Genomic DNA, 24522 nt, shown 5'->3' with positions numbered 1-24522 from the left:
TTTATTTTCAATCCTAAATTAGGTAAGCTCAATCAAGTCATTTTCTTACAAATTTTATGTTTTTAAGGTCGTGGGAGCTTGATTTAGCTATCCTATATACCAATTTATAAAAATATTAAAGTTTTGAAAGTTTCCATTTTTATTTCTTAAAGAAATTGGTATTAAATTGTTAGATTTAAAGCTTAGAATTGAAAAAGAACTAGATTGCAAAGTTTAATTGCTAGTTTTTGAACATAGGGACTAAAGTGTATAGATTTCAATTTTGATGTGAAATTACTATAATTATTGACAGTAGAGGGTCTTAAAAGGATGTAATTGAGATCGATTTTGAAAATGAAGCTCAAATTTGAAAGTTATAGCAATTTCAATTTTAAGGACTAAATTCAATAAAACTAAAAATGTTAGGGGAATTAGAAAAGTGAAATTGAACTTATCCATGCATATTGTAGAATATTATAAACTATTTGGAAATTATAATCTGAATTGAATTATTGTATAGATCGGGAATTGAACCAAATCGAGGATAATTGGGGAAAAGGCAAAATTACCGATTAGTCCTTGTAAATTCAGCCTAATTGCTGATTTGCCCAGGTAAGTTCATATGGTATGATTTTTTTTAATTGTTATGCATTTAAATTATGAATATGTATATGTTTGGTTGTAATTTGAATTATTTGCGATTTGGTACAAAATGTGATATATGGACTAAATTGTAAAGAAATGGTTATATGTGTTAAAGATGCCCGAGTGAATGTAGTTAATGATAGGATACGATTGGCATGCCAATAGGGTTATATGCATGTTTGGACGAGAAATGTGAATTGTACGAGATATGAGATTATACTGAAATTATTACAGATTGCGGATCATCGAGTATTGAATGTCTCTACGGAGACCTTGGTATGGTGGAGGGACATATTTTATACGATTTTATAGATGATTGCCTAAGGGTTTTGCACTTTGGTGCCCTAATGTGGTGTAGTTACTACTCTGTCGAGGAACTTGGTGTGGTGTAGTTACCCATGTATCCGAATCTGTTCACTTGAGTTCCTTGGGCTCAAAAGGTTAATGAAAAGTGAAAATGGTAATGGAATGTTATGAGTTTGTTATCCAATTGGTTAAATGTTGATTTGATTATGGGAATAATATTGAATTGGATTGATATGTGTTTGAATTGCCATTTGATGTCATTATATGTTAACTCACCTTATTTATATGTGAATCGCAATGTTTAGACAAACTTTGCCATGTTAAATAGCTTGTTGTATCAAATTGTAAATTGAGACAAGTTGATGTTTAATGCCTATGAACTTACTAAGCATTCGATATGCTTACCCCATTTATTTTCCCTTTCCCTTGTAGATTTTCTTGTGGAACTCATCAGGCCGAATCAACTCAAAGCTCACACTAACTTATCACCTATTTGGTAGATGTTTAATCATTTTGAACCTTGGGTTTGTGGCATGTATGTAAGTGTTTTGGAACAAACTTGAATGTGTGAATTCTTAATGATGTTTGAAGGTCATTTTGATCCGTGGTATCGAACTTGAAATGTATATATATGATATAGATGTTGGTATTTGCATTCAGCTTGAAAATGCATGATTTGGCATTTGTAATGCCTAGTTAAATGGTTTGGCATAGGTAAGGTTATGGAGTGAAGAAATAGCATGTTTGAACGTGGATTTGCAAAGTTGGTATTTGAATGGTTAGTAGGTTGAATGGATGGTATATAATTTAAAGTATTGAATTGGTATGTTTTGTGATAGATTGAATCTATATTGTATTAGTTTGATTGAGATGGGTAATTGACTTGTTTTGGTATGAAAAAAATTATGTGTTTGGATATGTTTTTAGGTGATTATGTTGAATGGTTGATTTGGGGGGCTAAATGTTGATTAACATGCTAGGTTGAAGCTTTGGAAAGTAGGGACATAATGGTCTGTTTCTGGTATCATGATACCATATCCTTGATGTCGTGATATCCACCCTATTTTATTTTGTAAACTTTACAATTTGGTCCTCAGGTTGGGAAGTCTGACTACTGTCTTCAAGATTGCGATACCAAGCCCTGGATATCACGGTACCCACATGACATATTTTGATGTTTGGTTATTGTCTTTGAGATCGCGATACTAAGCCTTGGATATCGCAGTACCCTCTTCTCATATTTTGAAGATTTTCAATTTAATCCTACTTTGACCTCGAGATGGTATTGAGCTTTCGTAAGCTTGATTAAGACCCGTAAATGATTGTTTAATATATTTTGAAGTTGATTAACAGTTAATCACATGTATAAATTCTTGTATGTTGTTTAATTGATTGTCGTTGCTCCGGCAACAATGTGGCATCCTATAGCTCGAACCCGACGATAAGGTTGGACGAAAGGTGTTACATACTAAATCCTCCTCAAGAAGAGTAATATCTTCAACACTCATCCCTCTTTTTCACTACCCTCTCCCCCACCGACCACACTTATTATCTCTCTGGCATACTCGAGATGGAGCACTCTTAAAAAGTCGAGACGGTCGAGTCAAAGTAAATATGATTGTGGCTTAGATGTTACGATGAAGACATATCCTAAGTGACATCAACTTTAAATATATAAATATTAATTTTGTTTATTTGAAAATTAAGTTTCCATAAGTGGATGTCAAAAAATAATTCAAAAGTAAGTTCTTTTCAATACTTTAAGTTTAAATTACATTAATGTCATTTTAATTCTCTTAAACTTATTCCATTTATTACTCCTAATTATTAACGATATATTGGTATTATGATTTTTAGGCTTATAGAAAATACATAATTAATCATCTTTCATAAAGGCAACCCTTTTATGTTGTCTTTCAAATAGAATAGAAAAATGTGCTTTGGATAATATTGTGCCTAATTAATTAAATGCTTAATTATTACTTCAACAGAATATCAATTACTTTATATTTTAATATATATCATTCACGTCATAATAAAGAAAGCCACATTGAAATTAATATTGGAAATAAAATGCATGTTTTGATATTTACCCACATATACCACATTGGAATTAATTTTATCCTTCATACCTCCAATTTTTTTTAAATTCATTGGTTAGGAGCTTTTCTTTTAGTATGGATCTACAAGCCATTACCAATAAATATCTCATATCTAGATAAAGAATTTCTAATATATATATGCTCAATTGCATAATCCCAAAAGAAATTTGACCTTCATATGATCAAGAAATGCCATGAGAATAGTATTTTGAGATACCTAAACTCTATGAAGAATCAATATTAAGACAATATTGAGAAAGTATTCCTGAGACATTAGATTGATCTCAAGATTATCCTTGATAAGGTAAGTTTAAAAATGTGATAAAAGATAAACAAGTAACAAAGACATGTATGCAGTGGCGGAGCCAGGATGTCAATTTTGAGGGGGCCAAGCTAAAATTAGATGTGTTATGTAACCATCGATTTAAACATATAAACAATCGATTCAAAATAAGGAGAAATGTTACTTATAAACAAATAAACACTTAATTTAAGCATACAAGGGGATAAATTGCAAAAATCTTAAACCTTGGGGGGACGTATTTATATTTTTGGGAGGCAATAGTATATCTACAAAGAACTAAATTGCAAAAGTTTTAAACCTTGGGGGGTCATGTCCCCTAGCCTCAGGCTCCACCATTGCATGTATGAAAACAAAACCCAACCCTTATGAGATAAAAGACCATATTTATCACTCTAAAAGAAAACAAAAAGGATTGGTTAACTAAATAATTAACCATCACATTAGATGAAGACATTTAAATTTCACTTATCAAGCCTCTATTTATTTCAGTTACATTATGTAAAAAAATATGGTTCCTAAGGTTTATCTTATAAAATATTTTATGGTTGTAAAATATCTTATGAATTATGTTTGTCGTGTTTCTTCTCTCATCCACCATATCAAAAGAAGATTTAAATGTTAGAAGGTTGTAAGATTTTAGCTAATATTATGGAACAAATCAAGTCTAAAATCAAGTGACGTCTATTTAAGGTAATTAAGTTTTGTCAATTGAGCCTTAGCTCGATTGGCATGACTATTGTAACACCCTAAAATAGGGCCTAGAAGTTTTAAGTGTATTTTAGAAATTTTAGCCTTAGAGTGTTTAGAATTTTGTGACATGGTTTATCGGTAATGTTTTTTACTATGGTTTTTAGAAAATTAAATCAATTTTTGAAAATAAGCTTTAAATACCTTTAATTTTGAAAAAAAGAGAGACTAATTTGTAACAAAGTCAAAATTGAGAGCTTTTAAGAGGCAATTAGACCAAATTTTAAAATTGAACCTAATAATCCCTCATTCCCAGTTTATTTTCACCTTATTTTCTTCTTCATCGTGTATGTTGCCACCCCTTTCCTCTCCCAAATCCCTTATCCGATTTTCTTTGTTAAATCTTCAATCTTTTGATTTCTATCATTCCCCAAGTCAATTAACTTCATAAATCTTTAAGAAAACACTCAAAAACTCCATAGATTTCATCATCTTCTTAGTGTTTGGACTTTTCGGGTTTTTGAAAAAAGTCCATTTTTCTTTCAACGAAGGTAACCATTCATCTTTCTATTAATTTTAAATGTTATTCGGTCTTTAAAACCAAGTTTTTAGCTATTAAATCGCATGTTTTGAATAAAAGCTGAAAATTGGGTCGTTAAAGGTGGATTTTAGGATTTTGAGTAAAAACATGGTTTCAAAGTGTTTTTCAATTAGTTTTGACACGATTAAGAGATTCTAAACTTAATTTGAAGTTTCGTTAAAGAATTCTTGAGTTTTAATAAATTTTTAGAAAATAGCCATAATACATTTCAAAAAGGTTGATACCATGAATTGAGTAGTTTTGTGTAGTTTAAAGGTTGGGAATTAGTCATTGATGAATAATTAGATGAATGAAACTCATTTTAGGTGAAAACATTAAGTGTAGATCAATATATTTGGATTTCAAGTTGGTCATGTTAAAGGTTCCGGCTACATGAGAACATAGCTTAGGCTTATGCTTTTGATTGTTTGTCATGAGTCCTTAGCTGATTTATGAATGTATTGTTGTGTGAATTATAGTGTTGAAGCTTCGAATTCGTTAGGACCTTCTACAAGTAGAGATAAAGGGAAAGAAAAGCTAGTTTAAGTTTTCAGCTTTTCGGCGAAAGCGTATTGGTGAGTGTTTGGAATAATTGCTTGTGGACATGATTCAATACGTGATTTGATACTTTAAATTTTGAATGTAAGATTTCTCATACCTATGTTATCTTGTGAACTATGTGCTTATGTGTTTGTGAATATGTGAATTGAGATGAGATGAGATGCTATAACATGTGATATGTGGTTATGATAACTATTGTGAAAGTGAAAATGTGTACATGTTATGTATATGTTAAATGTTAGTGACGATGTTTTGCTAAAGATGCAAATATACAGTGATAGTGCACGAATAATTGGTAAGTGATATGTGTTTGATTTCGGATATTTTGGCCTTGTGATTTTGAAACCATTGGATATAGTTGGCATGCCATACGATTGTGAGTACTCACCTAAATGAACAATAATTTTGGGCGTTGAGGCCTTGGGACATGTTGGAGGGATAAGGGAATGTGAGCTAAGCTCCATTCAACGAGACATGTGAGGGAAAATAAGGAGAGTTTAGCTTTATGCTTCACTTTTGGGACATATTTGACTCTATGAGTCTATGTGGTGTGTATGTGATGAGTGATGATAGAGCTCACTTTTATGTTTCATAGTTCAAGTGTCAAATTATCTTAAATTATGAATATGTGTATATTGTGATATGTGTTTATATGACATGTGACCATTATGCAATATATCTATAACATGTTTTTGAGTATTGTGACATATGTTTGAATGTTATGTGATTATATAAGTATTGCGATATATGCTTGAATGTTATGTAATCATATGAGTATTGCGACATATGCTTGAACGTTATGTAATTATATGAGTATTGTGATATATGCTTAAATGTTATGTGATTATATGTGTAATGTGATATATGCTTAAAAGTGAATATGTTTACCATGTAAAAGAACTAGTAATAATGCACGAGTAAGTATAATATGACTCTAGAGTTGGAACTGTTGATGTTATGCTATATGATTGTTTCGTTGATACTTGATGAATTGTTTGCATTGTGGTTATTCTGAGCATTCACTGAGCTTGTTAAGCTCATTCACTCCTTTCTTAAAACCCTTGCAGAGTAGTTAAGTACCGGTGTGAGCGGTGTGGTTTCCAAAGGGTGATCCAAGCAAGTTCATTTCCGTGATTTCGTAGGTGTTATTGTTATTTGTTTATGTTTTGGGAATAAGGTAATATGATAGACTTTTATTGGTATTCACCATGATGTTTTGGATGCTTCCATAGATTATTTGTTCCTAAGTTTATGAGATTCGTTTTGTATTACTCGGACTTACTTTCGATGTTTGAGACTATTACTACGACCGTTTTGATGTTTATTTGATGACGATATGTTAGCATGATGGATTGGTGCATGTTGGAATGATTTATATGCTCAAGTATGTTGTATTTTTTTTGGTCTAAAGTAGAGGTATCGATATTCATGTTATAAAAACGATACCTCTGTGATTTGAAATGTGTAGGAAGTTAGAATCGTAATTTGGTATCAATACCCTATCACGAGTACCGATACTCAGGGTAGAAATATTGATACTTTGGCAGAGGTACAGATAATTTTCGAGGTTTGGGTTTTTAAACGAGAAATAGTAAGCATTTTTGGTACCGAATTTCCAAGCGATATCGATACCACTTGAGAGAATTACGATACCTTTGTTACAGTATCAATACCTAAGCGATTGTCTTGGAAATTTTGCTAAGTGATCCTAATGCATGTTTAATTATTACTATAAGTTTATTTAATGTATATTTGACACGTTTTAATGATGGTTGATATATGTTTGACTAAAAATTTATAAGATCACTGATAAAGAGGATGATTTCTTAATAATGTGACAATTTACTATGAGTATGACATGAGATGGTGGTGTGGCATACATGAGATGGTGGTGTGACATCCTAATATTTGGGTTTGGCGACCACACCAAGTATGGGGTGTTTCAATTATTGTTGCCAATGCAAGATGACGTGGGTTCAAGTGCACTGAAGCACAATATCCTCTTATTTATGAGTTGGGAGGGGCTATGGGTAGTTCTAGGTATTGTGTCAAAAAGAGCATATATGATCAGAACTTATAATGAGATTGTAAAAAAAAATTTAATTAAGTTATTTACTTTAATAGCAAATTAAATTCTATTAGTTTATTTAATTACTTGATGGATGTACCGATTAAAAGTTGGTTATATAAAAATTGAACCTACCTCTACTTATTAGGGTTACACATTAAAAACTAATAGAAAACTTATAACCTCTACCACCTAGTGTTTGTGTAACAAAAGGGAGTTTACATATTTTCAAACCCCAATGACCGAATCCAATTCCACATTAGGTAATTTTATATATTTGTGAAAGTCATATTATTATAAATATTTTATATTTATTATTTATGCAATAATAAATTTTGGTTTATATAAAATCAATATCTTAAATATTTTTACAAAAGCAACTTATGTTTTATTATCATGGTTTTTATAAGATTTTTAAAATCGAATCGGTTAGACCATCAATTTTTAATTTAACTGATTCGATCATCGGTTCAATCGATTCATAAAATAAAAAAAACTTAAAAAAAAAGTAGATGTCCCTTCTCTCATTATTTTCTACTTCCTATTTACTCTAATCTAATAATAAGTGTAGTCTCTTCATCTTTTTTATTATCTATCTTCTCCCCTCGTTCTTGTCTATTTGACCATAGGTTGTTTTTTTTTCCTATTCTTTTATTTGTTTCTTCTTTTTCTTCTTCTTCTCACGTCCTTGGCTATTGGTTTTTTTTTCATCATCTTCTTCTCTTGTTTGTTTTGCCTACTAAGTACTATAATTAGTAAATTAAAGTCAATAGTATTTTCTTCTTTCTTCTTAAATATTCAGTGCCTCTTCTCTACTGATCTTAAGTTATTTTCTTCATATCTCTCTCTTCTTATGTAGCATAGGGCTTAGAAATTGTGATTATCAGGGCTTGAAGAAGAAGATCCAAATTGATTTTGGTAATGTACACAAAATTATAACATAACTGGTTCTTAACTCGTTTTGAAATGGTTCATTAGATTTTCAGTTCTATAATGGTGATCGGACCATCAGGGTGGGATTCTGAAACCACATTTTTAAAATTTCTTCGCTTCCTACAATTTTATAAGAAAAGATATCGTGAATCTCTAGTGAGTTTTCACAAAAATATGCTTTGTACTTGCCATAATGATAAATCCTGCGCGTCAAAAACCTTTAAAGACTTAGATCATGATACCATTGAAGGAAGATATGTTAAAGAAAATATGATTAAATTATTGCAGTTAAAAAAAGTAGTGCCTCTTCTTGCATATTCCTCTATTTTTGGTTTTATATACATATGTTGTATTGATAAGCAACAACACCAAGGGGATTGGGTCTCAGGGCCGGGGCCTTAGCATAGCTTAGATTAGGATCTATTCTAATTATAAGCCCAAACAAAACCTAACGCCTTGAAGGCCCCATTCTCCGAAATCCTCCTAATAAATTAAATCGATTCCAACTTTCCACTTTCATTTTCCTCTTTCAATTCTCTGCGCACCCCTCTCAGATCTTCCAATCTCTCACCATGTACTCTACAAATCTCTCCCTTCCTCTCTCTATGTATCTGTACTCCAAATGTGTTTTGCGTTTTTTTGTGCTGATGGATCTTTAACTATTTGATCCTTGATCTAGATCTGGATTTATGTTTCCCCTTGGGTCTTGATTTCTATGAAATATAGCATATTACTAGTATTAGAATTCATATTGAATCTATTATTTTTTATACAATATCTGCTTGTTTTGTTTGATCAGGGTTATATTTCTATCATTTGATATGATATGATGTTCTAGCTGATTCCGATCCTGTGTATAAATTGTTCTTATCTCTGAAAACGGATGGTTTATATTATATGTTACCATTTATATGTCAAATTGGTTTTGTTCCCCTTTTTTTTTTTTCATTTTATTAATCGGGCGAATAAGCTGGGATGGACCCTTTTTGTGTGTGTTTTTTTTCTCAGCCAGAATAAAAGGATGGGGCTTTCTTTTGCTAAGTTGTTCAGTCGCCTGTTTGCCAAGAAGGAAATGCGTATTCTGATGGTGGGTCTTGATGCTGCTGGTAAGACTACCATATTATACAAGTTGAAGCTCGGAGAGATTGTCACCACGATTCCCACTATTGGTATGCTCTTATTGTTAATTTTTCTTCAAGCATTTTTTTATTTGTTTATAGATATTGATGCTTATTGCTACCTTTCCCAGGGTTTAATGTGGAAACTGTGGAATATAAGAACATTAGCTTCACCGTTTGGGATGTTGGAGGTCAGGACAAGGTAATATTACAGGAACCCGAAAAATGTTGCAGAAGAAACCATAATTAGTCATCATTTTACCATTATATTGTTTCCCTGGGTCTTATTGCTTGATGGAACATGATATTTTACCCTGGGTAAACTGTACAATACATTGATGTTTCAACTAATGGATATGCTTATGGACGATCTTATGCTCATGGCATCAGCATATAAGATAATCATAATCTACATCTACTAATGCCATCTCGTCTTTCTAGTTTATCCTTTGGTGGTATGAGGAGAGGCTATCCATGTCGTGGCTGTTGCATTATTTGGCATCTTGCCTTTATTGTATTTTCTTGCAATCCATTGTGCTTATGGATGGTCCTGTGCTGATTAGATTGTCATTCGTCAGCACATAACATATTCATAAGCTACATTTATTGCTGCTACCTTGTTCTTCTGTTTTCCTCCCTGAATGAGGAAGGCTCCAATATATATTGCAACAAACATTATTTCTTCCTTATAATTAAGTACTGGTGATTTTGTCTGCGAATTGTTGCTTGCCTTTTGTGGTACTTGCATTTGCCTGTTTCTTAAAATTTAGGAGTGAAATATCTCGAGTCTGATAGCATGTCTTGTTCTAATGGCTTTATGGGAACTTTCAGATTCGACCTTTGTGGAGGCACTACTTCCAAAATACTCAGGGGCTAATCTTTGTTGTGGATAGCAATGATCGTGATCGTGTTGTTGAGGCCAGGGATGAGCTTCACCGTATGCTAAATGAGGTGCCAGTTTGCTTCTTTGAACTTTGTTGGTTTGGTTTCTCTGTTAACTTGAAATTTTCAATAATGAGGTCTACATGTAGCTGTTATGCATGTGTAATTACTATTTTCAATTATTTTGTTGCTTATAATATGTGTAGGATGAGCTGAGGGATGCTGTGCTGCTTGTATTTGCAAACAAGCAAGATTTACCAAATGCTATGAATGCTGCTGAGATCACTGATAAACTTGGTCTTCATTCCCTCCGTCAGCGCCACTGGTATAACCTTTTCCCTGTTTGTTTATTTCTAGATTGGTCTGCCAGTTGTCTGTTCTGTTTTAAAATCTCTCTTGTGAGTCACAGGTATATTCAGAGTACATGCGCTACCTCTGGTGAAGGGTTGTATGAGGGTCTGGACTGGCTCTCCAACAACATAGCTAACAAGGTAGGTTCAGACTGATACGTGTGTCCTTTATTGATATTGTTCTGTTCTAATTCTCGCTTCCATTCATTGTATTTTTCCTAGGCTTGAGGTGGTTGGTAGAAGGTCGGTGACATTTACATTTGGGGTAGCAATCTTTGTGGAATTCGGATATGTATATCTCTATTTTATGATATGTTGCGTTATTGGGGTTTTGTTTTTTTGCTTTTGCTCGACAACTTTTAAATGAAATGGATGAGCTTGTGTTTAGATATGCTTTGTAGATGGAATTCATTGTTCAGAGTTAATTAACGAATTCATTGTTGACATTTCATAGTAACATGTTACATTTTTTACTTGTTCCATTATCAATACTATGTTGATTCTTGTTTGTTCAAGAAAAGTTTTAAGCAAGTAGAGCTGAGGTGGGAAGAGTGAGGCCATTTCATTTTATTTTGCGTAAGTCTCCTTCACTTCTTAGGATCTCGGCCATTTCACATGTTTATACCTTAGAGACATTAAAGTAGTTTTGTTTTGGACAATGTGACTGGTTTGTTTGCTGCAAGGTTAAAGCCACAAAGCACCTAACCATTGAGGACAAGAGGAGAGCCAGTGACAATGTGACTGCTTTCCGTCACTCAACAGACTTAAAATGTTTCTCAATACCAGTATTATCCAAGCAATTCTGAGTTTCAAGAATCCTTCTGTATAATTATAATAGTAATAATAAGTCGGGGTGGAACGAAATCAACCCAAATGATCCGACAAACACACAATTTGCATTGACATGTTTTATACAAAATGCATTTATTAGTTAAAGGATCTGCTTCAATTATCCAATTTTTTTTAAAATTAAAGTATACTACTTGATTCATCATTCAATTTTATAATCACCCAAATAAAATATTTATAATTTAATCATTTTTGTTACAATAATTAAATATTTTAATATTTTAGGCACCCCACTACTAACCCACTAATGGAGTCTAATGTGGCATTCCACATCATTTTTTACCCGCTGTTGTTAATCATCTTCTTCTTCCTTTGCTCTCTGCTTCTGGTACACTCTCTTTCTTTACCCATCACTGCACCATCAAGGGGTAGCTTAGTATTAAGTAGTGGCTCCTGCGTAACTACGTTCTGAGACGGTGCAGTGAATTGCATGAATGACAGACTGAGACCAAGTAGTTTTGGTTGATCTAAAAATTCTAATGGATGAGTGGGTGAATTATGCATCGCAACTGCCCATGTTTGTATGTATGTACGAGGATTACCGTCGTTATGGGCCATTGGTAAAGGGAAATTGAATCCCTTTGTCGACTAAAATTTTTAGAATGGACGGTGATTATATTCTCCTGCAAACAGAAATAGATTTTCTTTTGAGTGATGGACTTACGAGTTTGGGCTTTTACGAATTAGGATATGGAAGTAGGGTTAGGGTTAGATTTCCCTTTTTTTTTTAAAGGAAGTTTGGGTTAGATTTCACGAAATGATAATTGGGTTAATTATCATTAAATTTTAGGATCAAGTCGGCGTAAAAAAATGTTTATGCAAGGCTGACCATAATATAAAAACAGACCTAATAATTTAGCCCACATCAAATTTCGAGTCCAAATATTCTCATATTTCGATCAACTTTGGGTAATCCAATATTCCAATCCTTAAATGTGTTTACCGAAGTGAGTGTCTTTTGCGGTTCAAATAGGGAATCAACTACCATATTTTTCATTTTTCATGTATTTCTGACTTGAATTAACTCCTTGTGTTGTAACTATACAATGTAATACACGTTTTGCAGACTCTGCTATGCGGAGCTCCTCACTTGTACGTGACAAGTCCATCAAACAAGGGCTAATTTTATTTACTTCATTATTCAACTTCTAGGAAAAAGGTTGGTGCATCGGAGGCTGAATAACAAATTTAAAAGAAAAAACTATATATTATCCCATAAATGGTATACCAATATTCATTTTTATGTAAAAAAAAAACAAAAAAAACCAATCAAACCAGACACAAGGACAACATATAACAGTCCTTATGTTCCTGATGATAAAACATCTGTCCATTTCAAAAATGGAAGGACAGATCAAATACATACTACAAACAAGAAAAAAATTGAACACATTTACATTCATTCCTACACTGCTTTAGCTTAGGTGGATTGTATTGTATTACTAATCTGTATCGTCACCAAATTAAGCAGCGGAAGGGGCGTTAATACGGTGAACAAAGCCGCCGGCCTTTGACAAAGCTGCCAAAAGCAGTTGCAGGCCGCTTTGCTTATCCTCATCAGCTTCTGCTGCTTGGCCAGAAGCCACGACATTGTTGTAGTCAAGCGACTCATCATCGTAAATCTCCCACCATTTAGCCACCAGCGTCTTAATGTCTTCCCTGTCCATGTTGTCTTCTTTGCCGGTATACCTCCAGGGTTTGGAGCCAGCAGCACAGTAGTGAACCACCTTGGCCTTGTCTAGCTCAATGTTCTCAGGGTGGCGCCATAGCATGGCCATCACCAGGTTGTAAATGGGAGGGATGGGCCTGTAAATGTCCCTAAAGTACATGTTCAGATAATCCTGCTCCGCAAATGGGGTAGGAGGGGTGACTTTGAGGGTAGTCAAGAGGTCCTCATATGTAGAAAGGCTAGGTTCATATACAAACATTCCAGCGTTGAAGTAAAGAGGAGGTTTAGGACCAAGCTGCGAAGGCCATTGGACCCTATCAGGGCACTGCTGGCAGTAGCCGATCTTGTACTGAGGGGTGTGGCTCCATGTTTTCTCACAGAAGCAGTCCATCACAGCATAAAAGTAACCATCTTCCATGTCAAACAAGTGGTCTATGTTATCGAATACTTGGATGTCTCCGTCCAAGTATATCATCTTGGAATACTCCACAAACTGCAGATTTTTTTTTTTTTGAATATAAAAAAGTAAGAAAATGATTCATTTTCAAACATGCAAAAAAAAAAAAGAAGAAGATATGAAAATATACCTCCCAGATACGCAGCTTGGAATAGTTGATGACATAGTAGGCCATGGCAAACTGGGTCTGGTTCTCAGGTGGGTACACAGGCTCGATCTCCCGGATTATGCAGCCCTGGTCCACCAGAATCTTCCTGTGTTCTTCTGGGACGTCGGGCAAAAGCGCCACGACAAGTGGGTACTTGCTGTTCACCTTCCTCAGTCCTTGGCTAAACCCACCACGCCCTTGACGTAGTCTCCGTTCCCAGCCAAGAACGTAACATAAGCCCTCTTGGGAGCCTTGGCAGTGACAGTGGCAGCTTTGGTAGTGGTGATGTTAGGGGCCATGATGGTAAAAGGGTGTGTTTGGTTTGAAGGAAAATGAGGTTGGGACTTGTAGTTTTGAGGGGAAATTGGTGTTTTGGTTTGGTAGTTGGTATTATGCAAGTGGAAGTTGAGGTGCTGAAGGATGTGGGGAGGTGGGGGGGCTTATATAGGAATTAGGAATCTAAACAACGCGTTGGCCCACCCAAAAAAAGTAAAGCGATAATATTTCTTTTTTAATAATTATTTTTTATTATACTTTTAATATATACATATTGAACCCTGCATCAAATCTAAATTTTATTTAAATTCCGTTACAAATAAAATTATATACTTCATTCACAAAAATATGCCCTCATCCAAATATAAATTAGTCTATTCAAGTATGTCTCACTTTGCAAGGGCATATGTGATGGGAGACTATTCACTAATTATTACTTTTACATATACGTGTGTATATGCGAGAGCACACAAGTTGATGATAATTGTGAATTAGGAACTCTCAGTGGAATAATGCATAAGTGTGTAGTTTTTTGGATTTATTATATATTACAGATGCGTTGTTTAGGTTTTTTAATGATAGTTTTATCATTGTTATAGAAAAATGTCGGTTTTGCTTGGCTAAGTGAATATCAGCAGAGTTTCGAACAATTGAAAGCTATGCTAACAAAAGTTTCAGAATTTAATTTGGAATAGTATAGAGGTCTAGAATTATTAAAAGATTTTGATTCGGTGATTGATTATCTCCCGAGTAAAGCTAATATTGTAGTTGATACGTTGAGTCGAAAAGCTTTGTTCACATTGAGGGCAATGAATATTCAATTGAGTTTGAGCCGGAATGGTACTATTATCGTTGAGTTGAGAGTTAAAGTGTTATTTCTTTAGAGAATTCAAGAGTTTCAGAGAATCTATTCAAATTTGTTAGCTAAATGGGAGCCGTTTCAGAATGGTCAAATCACTGATTTCAGTATTGATAGTGATGAAAGTCTAGATTTCTAAAATTGAGTATGAGTACCTAATGATCCTAAAGCTAAAAGAGATATTATGTGGGAAGCCTATAGTTGCATTTATTCGATATATTCAGGTGATAACAAAATGTATAATGACTTGAAACAAAGATACTGATAGCAAGCAATGAAACGAGAAGTATCTGAGTTGTATCGAGACGTTTGATATATCAGCAAGCGAAAGTTGAGTATCAGGTTCTGTCAAGTTTGCTATAGCCTATTAAGATTCCCGAGTGAAAATGAGAACATGTTACAATGGTTTTCATATCGAGACTATTGTTATCTCTAAAAAAAGAAATATTCAATCTGGGTAATTGTTGACAAATTGACGAAAACAGCTCACTTTATTTGCTTGAGAAACTAACTGAGTTATACGTTTCTGAGACTGTTAGATTGCACGCCGTGCTGTTATATATATTATTTCTTATTCTGATCCAAGGTTTACTTCCAGGCTTGGAGTAAGTTACATAAGACCCTGGGTACTAGACTAAATTTATGTACAACATTTCATTCTTAAACTGATAAGCAATCTGAACGTGTTATTCAGATTCTAGAAGGCAACTACAGTGTTGTATAAAAGAAATTCTACCGTGAACAAAGTTTGTATTTGATAATCGTTATCAGTGGAATATCAAAATGGCACTATGAGGCTTTATGAAGATGCAATTACATAATTCCTTTGTACTGATTAGAATTAAATGATAAGAAATTAGCAGAAACTGAATTGTTATGTGAACCAGAAGGAAATGTTCAGTTTATTGATATTGTTTGAAAGTTGTCTCTGATCGTCAGAAATTGTATACTGATCTAAACAGAAAATATATCGAGTTTTAGATTGGTGACAAATTATTTCTGAAAGTCTCCCTTTGAAAGAAGGTATTCCGGTTTAGCCGTATGAAGTTTTTGAGAGAATTAGTCCTATGGTTTACAGGCTAGTATTACATTCGGAGCTCGAAAAGATTTATAATGTTTTCCACGTTTCGATGCTACAACGGTATAGATCAGATTCCTCTTACATGATTAGTCTCGATGAGATAGAAATACAACCTGACTTGTTATATGTAGAAGAATCAGTCAAAATTTTAGCAGAAACTAAATTGTTATATGGAACTGGTAGAAATGTTCAGTTTATTTGATAATAGAATACCATTGAATGTTTGTTGAAAGCGTACATGGCAAAGAATGATGCCCTGATCTTAAGCCAAGCAACAACATTGAAGAATTTAGAGAATCGAGTGGGTCAGCTAGCCAATGAACTATGAAGTAGACCCCAAGGTGCTTTGCCCAACGACATAGAAAACCCAAGAAGTTCGAGCAATGAGCATTGCAAAGCGATCACTTTGCGAAGTGGAAGGGCATTGGAACCCAAAGTTGTTGAGATTGAAGTTGAAATGCTATTGTTCAAGACAAAGTGGAAATTCAACCGAGTATTGGAACTTCTGCTTTGTAGAAGCCAGATTATGTGATTCCTGATGAAGTAAACCCTACATCAGTCAACTCTAATAACCTAACACCCCTTTTAGATAAAGAAAAAGTGCCGCATATGAATTGTCTAGTGAAAGTTAAGAATCCACCACCCCCTTATCCTCAAAGACTCTAGCAACAAAAGCAAGATGTCTTATTTAAAAAGGTTTTAGACGTACTCAAGAAACCTCATATAAATATTCCATTGGCAGAAGCTTAGGAGCAAATGCCAAATTATGTAAAATTTATGAAGGACATCCTTTCAAAAAAGAGAAGACTTGGAGAGTTTGAGACAATGATGTTAACGAAAGAGTGTAGTGCATGCTTGCAGAACAAGCTACCCTAAGAAATGAAAGATTCAAGATGTTTTACCATATCATGTAATATTGGAGAATCCTACTATGGTAAAACATTATGTGATCTAGGAGCGAGCATCAACTTGATGCCCATGTCCTTTAGAAAATTAAGTATAGGTGAAGTTAGACTAACAACGATTACACTTCAACTAGCAGACATATCCTTAGCATATCCGGAAGGAAAAATCGAGGGCGTATTGGTACGTGTAGATAAATTCATTTTTCTTGCTGACTTTATTATCTTAGATTTTTAAGTAGATAAAGAAATACCAATTATCCTAGGAATGCCTTTTTTTGGCGACCAACAGAACCTTAATTGATGTGCAAAAGGGTGAACTCACCACGTGAGTTCAAGATGACCAGGTAATGTTTAACATATTTAAGTTTATGAGGTTTCCTGGTGTAGTTGAGGAGTGTTCCACAATGTTTGAGTTAAATTCTTTGGCTACAGAATGGGAACTTTATTTTGTAAAGGACCCATTGGAGCAAGTCTTAGTGTTTGACTCACCAAGTGATAAAGAATGGGAGGAATACTTAGCTTTGCTAGAGGCCAATTCAAAGGGATTGTAGAATTTGAATTTCCTTCCACATTTCATTTTTCTTATAGATCCACTAACATCTTATGGGTTTTATATTGAAAAAATTCAGTTCAGAAAACAATTTACAGTTATAGCAGAATTTTAAAGTTTTCAAAACCGAGATGATTTTTTATATCTATAGAAATAAATGTTTTACCGAAAAGCACTAGTGTTTTTCTATAAGACAGATTCAAGTCGACCCTAGCTTTCAACTAAACGACCTTTTCTGGTATCCTCGTACCACAAATTGCACCGAGTGCGAGCTTAAGCAACACGAACCAAACATAAAATAACAAACGATATTATTACTTTCAGTAGGAAAGTAATTCTTTTAATAGAAACTAGTAAATATCATAATTTTCAGAAAATAGAATTTATTCTTAATTAATAAATTTTCACTGCTTTCTAGCAAAATAATGATGTACGAAAACTTATGATTTTATGTCAATCGGTGCCATCTATTTATAGGGAGAGATAAAAGAATTTTGGTTGAGCAAGTCTTACACAAATAATATTTATTTAATAGAAAACACACTCATACTCTAACTAGAATAGGGGTGCGCGACACAACCTAGTTAATAATACTAGGGTTGTCGCCCCTCTTTTTTTAGTAAGGGGAATTTGGGTCTCTCATGTACTGGGTCCAATTATATGTACTTTTTGGACTTTTGACCCAACCATTTATAATTTAATCTAACACAATATTTGTTTTCTATTTCCCAAAAAATAAAGATTTAATAATTAATTAAATTAACTAAATTAAATTATCAATTAAATAATTTTATCAACCTAATTCTAGTTATGTTATAGTTATGACAACTTTACCATAAAAACTATGAGGAAATATATTTAATTTCCTTATTAAACAAATTCATAATGAATAATTAATTTAATTCCATTTTCAAACTTCAATTATTTAATTATAATTAATTAAATAATAATTTGAAAACCTTAAATTAATTCTCAAGTAATTTTATACTAAGTAAGAAAACACATTCATTTTTAATGTGACCCATTTCTCTAACTTCATCATTTCCATTCATTTATGTTCGTTTAGTTCTACACTCAATTCATTTTGGTTTCAATAAGCTAGAGGAGGATCAATTGAAAAATATAATTAGGGCTCAAATAATTTATAATTAAGTTTCAACTTTTCACTGTTAATTATAAACTTATTTAGTTACTGAAGTCATTCCACTATAGTATTCGACTAAGCTACTTAATAAGTGTTCATCCAATGATCTTGTCATAAGTGAGTTACCCATATAGGATATCCTTAATCTCTATGGGATAAATTCGTTCTCCCAATATAATCTTATTTTATCTCATAATAGTAACTATTACATCTTCCTTCATGAAAAGTCAATTATTACCAAATAGTAATCAATTCATTTATCAAAAGACAAATGGCCTGTGACCATGTTTACTTTTCTTCTATCATATAATGTTGATAAGAGGATATCATTTATCCATTAGTTAAACATTAGATACTCAATTAGTTAACATTTGCTTCCATTTTGTTTTTGTATGCAAAAACCACTAAGGGCAATATACAAAGAATATTAATGTAATCAATGGATATTTTATTAAACCAAATTGTTTTAAAAATACAAGTATACATAGAAAAAAATACTACACTAAGGACATTAGATCCAACATTGCTTGGTATCAACTCATCAATCCTACTACAAAACAAATATCTAGATGGATGCACAACATAACATACATGAGACTTCCTACTGATGAAGCATAAGGAACATTTCTCATATACTCTCTTTCTTTCTCTATATTAAGACAATTCTCTAAAGAAAGATGGAACCCTAATATAGAATATTTTGTACCATTCTTCGAATTAGTCATTATAAAGTATTCCAATATCTTGTCTATGTATGAAGTTTGCGATAAAGCTATCACATTATTCTTTGATGCCTAAGAATTCAAATTCCCAAAAAATAGTTGGCTTTACACAAATCATTTATGCTAAATTTTTAGCTTAACTACAGTAGAATGTCATTGACATATAGAACTTGAAAGACCACCTTTCCATCCTTAATACATTTATAAATACATGTTCATCAACGTTTTGCTCAAATCCAAAAGTTTTGATCGCTTGATCAAATATTTGATTCCATGAGCAAGATGCTTGCTTAAGTCCATATATGAATCTTAGCAACTTGTAAACTTTATGTGTATTTCATTTAGCTATATATTTAGTAGGTTGTAACATATAGATGTTTTCTTTAGGATAGTTGTTTAGAAATGTTGTCTTGACATCTATTTTCCATACCTCGTTATCGAAAGTCGTCTCAGTGAATAGTAGAACACAGATAGACTTAAGCATCGCTATTAGAGAAAATGTGTCCTCTTAATCAATACATTATTTCTGTATGTAACTCTTTGCTACAAGTTTAGCCTGATAGGTTTCTACCTTTCCTATTGTATTCATTTTATGTTTGTAGGTCCATTTACACCATGTGGATTTTATCCCATATGGTAAGTCTACAAGTTCTCAAATTGAATTGGACTTCATAAAATCGATTACAGTAATCATAACTATTTCCTAGATATTGAAATCAATACTCTGCATCACTTCATTGTATGTGATTGGGTTGTCATTTTCTTATTCAAAAGACTTCGTGTTAAAAACACTGTGTCATACATGGAGAAATCCAACATTTTAAAGACCCTCCCACAACAAAGAGGCACCCTATGTTGTCAATCATTTATAGGTCTATTACTCGAAATAGAATTTAATATCGAAACTTGAAGGTTCTCTTTATTTCCTAAAATTTCTTCTAGTACCAATCTACTTCAAGGTTTGAAGTCGTCCATGTAACTTTTCTCAAGGAAAGTGGCATGTCTTGATACCTCGACCGTTTAGTCTCTCGAGTTATAAAATAATCCACCCTCTGTTCCTTTTTGATAGCTAACAAACATGCACAATTTTGTTTGTGAATTCAACTTCTTTGCATCCTTATCCAATAATGTACTAGACATCCCCATATCCTAAAGTGATTTAGGTTAGCCTTCTTTTAATGCCACATCTCATATAAGTCTTAGTGGCTTTCTTAGTTGGCACATTATTCAGAATACAACAAGTCCTTTGTAATGCATATCCCAGAAAGGATATCAGCAGTTGTGAATAATTTAACATTGAACTTACCATATTTAGCAAGGTTTTGTTCCTTCTCTCCACTACATCATTTTATTGTGAAATACTCGGCGAAATCAACTAGTATAGTATCACATTTTTTTAGGTAACCCAATAACTCATGTAATAAATATTCCCCACATCGATCAAACTGAAGTGTCTTAATAGGTAAACTTAATTGTTTCTCCATTTCCACACGAAACTTTTGAAATTTATCAAAATCTTCACTCTTATTGTGAATTAGATATACATACTCATGTTTGTAATAATCGTCTATGAAGGTTATGTAATAATCATAACCTCCCTGTCCACTAACATTCATGAAACCGCATACATCAGTATGCACAAGTTCTAAGAGTTAAGAATTCCTTGTACCTTTCGCATTAAAATATATCTTGGTCATTTTACCTCTCAAACAAGATTCATATTGTGAAAAATGCAACTCTTTAAGAGAAATTAAAGTCCTATCTTTCACAAGCTTTGGTGATTCTATTTTGGTTATTATGACCAAATCTTAAATGCCCCAAGTACGCCTCATTAGAGTGAGAAATTTTAAGTTTCTTATTCACAAGTTCTATTTCAAGTAGTAGGTACATATTTGGTTTGATAAAATAGAGATTATTTTGTATCCATTGATTATAGATAAAAGTGATTTTTAGGAATTACAATCCCTTTATTAAAAGTCACTGTATAACCATATTGAAATAAACATGCAACTGAAATTAAATTCTCCTATAATTAGGTAAATAAAAAACGTTTTTCAAAATAATCATCCTAAAACTATCAAACTAAATATGTACATCTCCTACTGCTTTTGCTGCCACATTGCTCTCATCTCCGGTTCACAATGAAAGAATCCTATAACATAGATTTTTGGATTCCTTAAACCTCTACAAAGAAACACAAACATGATTAGTGACTACAGAATAAATGACCTAGTGGTCTATTGAATCTTTCACTAAACAAGTTTCAATGACTAAGATTTATTTACCTTTTCCTTTAGAGGCTAGGCAATACTTCTATTTTTTACAGTCGGCCTTAAAGTGCTCTTTCTTATTGCAAAAAAGCATTTAGACTTAGATAAGTCTTTAGGCTTCCTAGGCTTCTTCCTATCCACTTTGGGTAGACCCGAAAGCTTAGCCTTTTTTTCCCCTTAGCCTATTTTCCCTTCCCTTCTAAGGAAGAAGCAACTTATAAGTTTGCTTATACTTTTCCACAAAGCAGTTGCCCCTCCCCCCTGATTTAACATTATCTCAAAAGACTATAACTCTTGCATGAGTTGAGTAAGGGTAAGCTATTTGCTTCCTAAGGTGTAAGCAACCCTAAATCGAGCAAAGTCCTTAGACAAGCTTTTAAAAATCATTTTAATTTGAGTGTTCGCATCTAGTTCTATTCCATTGTTGTAAGACCCATCACCTGTCCCCGTCACCAGATTAAGGTTACGGGATGCTACTATACAATACAAAATAGAATCATGCTATATTGAATTAAAATATTTCCATACATTGCTTAAATTGTTAATCACACAATCAAAATCGTGTTATTCATATCCTAATGGTGTTAAATCGAGCATACCAAAGCTATAAAACAATTTCAAACAAAGTACGGACTTAATTAAAACATTTGAGAAAAATGGGGTAAAAATAAAAAAACAGGGGTTACACGTCTATGTGACCAGGCTGTGTGACAGCCTGATGTCGTGTGAAGCCATAGAAAATGGCCATGTTAACTACCTGTGTGCAAGGACTAAAGCTGTGTGGGAGGAGGTACACGGCTGTGTCTTCAAACCATGTAACTAACTAATGTCGTGTGTGCCAATTAAAACTTAAATTACACAGACCATACGACCATGTGTTAGGTCATGTACATCTAATTGTCCCTTTTTCAACAAGTTACCTAAACCAACTTCACTTAGGCCACAAGCAACATTTTTCCAACATTCAAACTTGTTTAGAACTTATCAAAACATACCAAAATAACACATATTCATTGTAACAACACGTTTTTCAGTGGTGTCGAAAACAGTGGTTTTGGGGCCACCAAATTTGACGAGTAAGTTCGTAAATATTATATTTAATATTTATGAGTTAATTGTGACTTTGAAAAGGTTTTTGATATAGTGATTTTTGTTTTTATAAGCGATTTATTAAGTTCAAGTGGTATGACCCTAAGGTTAAATGGTTTTAGAAATTAAGGTATCGAGACCTCATTTTTATAAATCAAGCCGTAAATATTTTTATAAATATTTACAGAGTGTAATTAAGGTGGTATTAAATTTTGTTGGAAAATTTTATCGTTTCGATAGTTAATTAAGCAAAAAGAACTAAATCGTAAAAGTTAAAAATTCAATCACTATTAGTTTAAATGTGTTAATTGATTAAATAATTATAATTGGAGGGCCATAATGGGTAAAATACCCATTCCTAAGTTTGTGGACAGTTAAAGCTTTATGTTCTTTTAATTTTATATGTGATTTTTATATTATAATGTTATTATTAAATGAAAAAGATAAAATAAAGAAATAAAAGTTAATAAAATAAGAAAACAAAGGTTTTCTTCTTCATTTGACATCTTCATCACCTAAACACCATGGAAAGAAGAACCAAGGTTCGTCCATGCTTCAATTCATGCATGGTAAGCCATTTTTCATCCGTTTTTAATAATTTTTATGTTTTTGATATCGTTGCAACTAGGTCCAACTAGCTCGTACCTTCGATTTTGAAACTGTTAAAGATTTTTAATGTTGCCATTGATGAATCTTGTAATTTTTGATGTTATATGATGAATTTTGAATGTTTATTTATATTTAAAAGTATTTTGTTAATTGATTTTGATGAATTTTTATTAAGGACTAATTTGTTAAATTAATAAAAGTATAAGGATTTAATGTGAAATTATTACATAAATAGAATTTTTGAATACTGTGAACATTCTTCTAGCTTGGGTTTGTATTAAAAATGGTTAAATTGCATGTTTTGGGCTCAGGGACTAAATTGAATAAAAGTAAAACTTTAGGGGCAATTTTATAAAAATGTAAAAATGACCAAATTGCATGAAATGAATTATTTTATTGTATAAATTAATATATTGAATGAAATTATTAATTTAGATCAAGATCAGGTGGAAAATCAAGAAAATAGAAAATTACCAAAGTACCCCTAAACTTTGGTATTTTTGCAATTTAGCCAAGTAAGTTCGTGTGAACCGTACTATGTATATTGTTGATTAAATTGAATGTTATTATATGAATTTTACTAAAAATGAAACGATATATATGTTATTATACAATTTATCTTGTAATGAAACGAGGGAAATTCAACGCAGTACGATGACTATCGAGTCCCGTTTGAACCTTAGGAATATATAGGATAAAAATGAAATGTCATTAGGGTTACAGTGTTTCGGGTGCTGGTCCTAAATGTCCTACCGGTGGTTGAGTTTCCAGCACATGTTGTAGTTACTTGACAGCTTGTGTGAGTAGCACCGTGTAGCTATGTTCCGATCGACAGCTTGTGGGAGCAAACCCAGGTTACCACGTTTCGGGTGCTGGTATTGAATGCCCTATTGATGGCTAACATTCGACATTAGTTGCGGATACTCGACAGCTTGTGTGAGCAGTATCATATAGCTTACATTCTGACCAACAACTTGTGTAAACAGACCCATTTTCCAACTCGTGTGAGCTACGACTATATGTTTAGCACACTTTGTGTGAGCTTTTCTCGCATATCTGGTATTATTCTAAGTGGTTCAACAGGCATAAAAAGGGATGAACCGATAAGGGTTCCTATTGGTTTCACTATGACAATTATAGAAAGGTATGATGTATCGATGATTCAAGTAAGAACATTCATGATTATGAAAAGTATGATTTAAGTGATGCTATGTTTATGCCTTATGTGTTATGCAAATGAAATGGTAAAGAGAATGATATGAATTAAGACATGAAACTATATGAATATCTTTGATATGGTGATACATGGAAATTATGTAAGTTAAGATGAGTAATAGATTCAAGTGATACATGTTGAGATTAAATGGCTATTCATGTTA

The 24522-nt window shown here is 32.9% G+C and overlaps 2 protein-coding genes across 2 annotated transcripts; one reads left to right on the top strand and one right to left on the bottom strand.

Annotated features, from left to right (window-relative positions):
- The first annotated feature begins 8577 nt into the window (after positions 1 to 8577).
- On the top strand, positions 8578 to 10972 carry LOC105783283 (ADP-ribosylation factor 2-B). The gene is made up of 7 exons (XM_012608647.2): positions 8578 to 8739; positions 9174 to 9334; positions 9415 to 9485; positions 10115 to 10234; positions 10372 to 10490; positions 10575 to 10656; positions 10738 to 10972. The coding sequence occupies exons 2-7, from the start codon at positions 9187 to 9189 to the stop codon at positions 10741 to 10743; spliced, it is 546 nt and encodes a 181-aa protein (XP_012464101.1). The 5' UTR covers positions 8578 to 8739; positions 9174 to 9186; the 3' UTR covers positions 10744 to 10972.
- Positions 10973 to 12572: 1600 nt separating this feature from the next.
- LOC105783282 (galactinol synthase 2) lies at positions 12573 to 14051 on the bottom strand. Its single transcript, XM_012608646.2, is given in 3 exon segments — positions 12573 to 13526; positions 13621 to 13817; positions 13820 to 14051. Coding segments are annotated over 3 exon segments (1014 nt in total). The 5' UTR covers positions 13938 to 14051; the 3' UTR covers positions 12573 to 12827.
- Positions 14052 to 24522: the final 10471 nt, after the last annotated feature.

Source organism: Gossypium raimondii, chromosome 13, assembly GCF_025698545.1.
Source record: "Gossypium raimondii isolate GPD5lz chromosome 13, ASM2569854v1, whole genome shotgun sequence".
NCBI lineage: Eukaryota > Viridiplantae > Streptophyta > Magnoliopsida > Malvales > Malvaceae > Gossypium > Gossypium raimondii.
This window is presented reverse-complemented; position numbering and strand designations above follow the sequence as displayed.

Bases quoted from the DNA above. Each gene is read 5' to 3' on its own strand.
- LOC105783283 (XM_012608647.2), top strand. From the start codon at position 9,187: ATGGGGCTTTCTTTTGCTAAGTTGTTCAGTCGCCTGTTTGCCAAGAAG. The intron at 9,486-10,114 runs GTAATATTACAG...GGGAACTTTCAG, and splicing joins ATGTTGGAGGTCAGGACAAG to ATTCGACCTTTGTGGAGGCA. The intron at 10,491-10,574 runs GTATAACCTTTT...TGTGAGTCACAG, and splicing joins TCCCTCCGTCAGCGCCACTG to GTATATTCAGAGTACATGCG.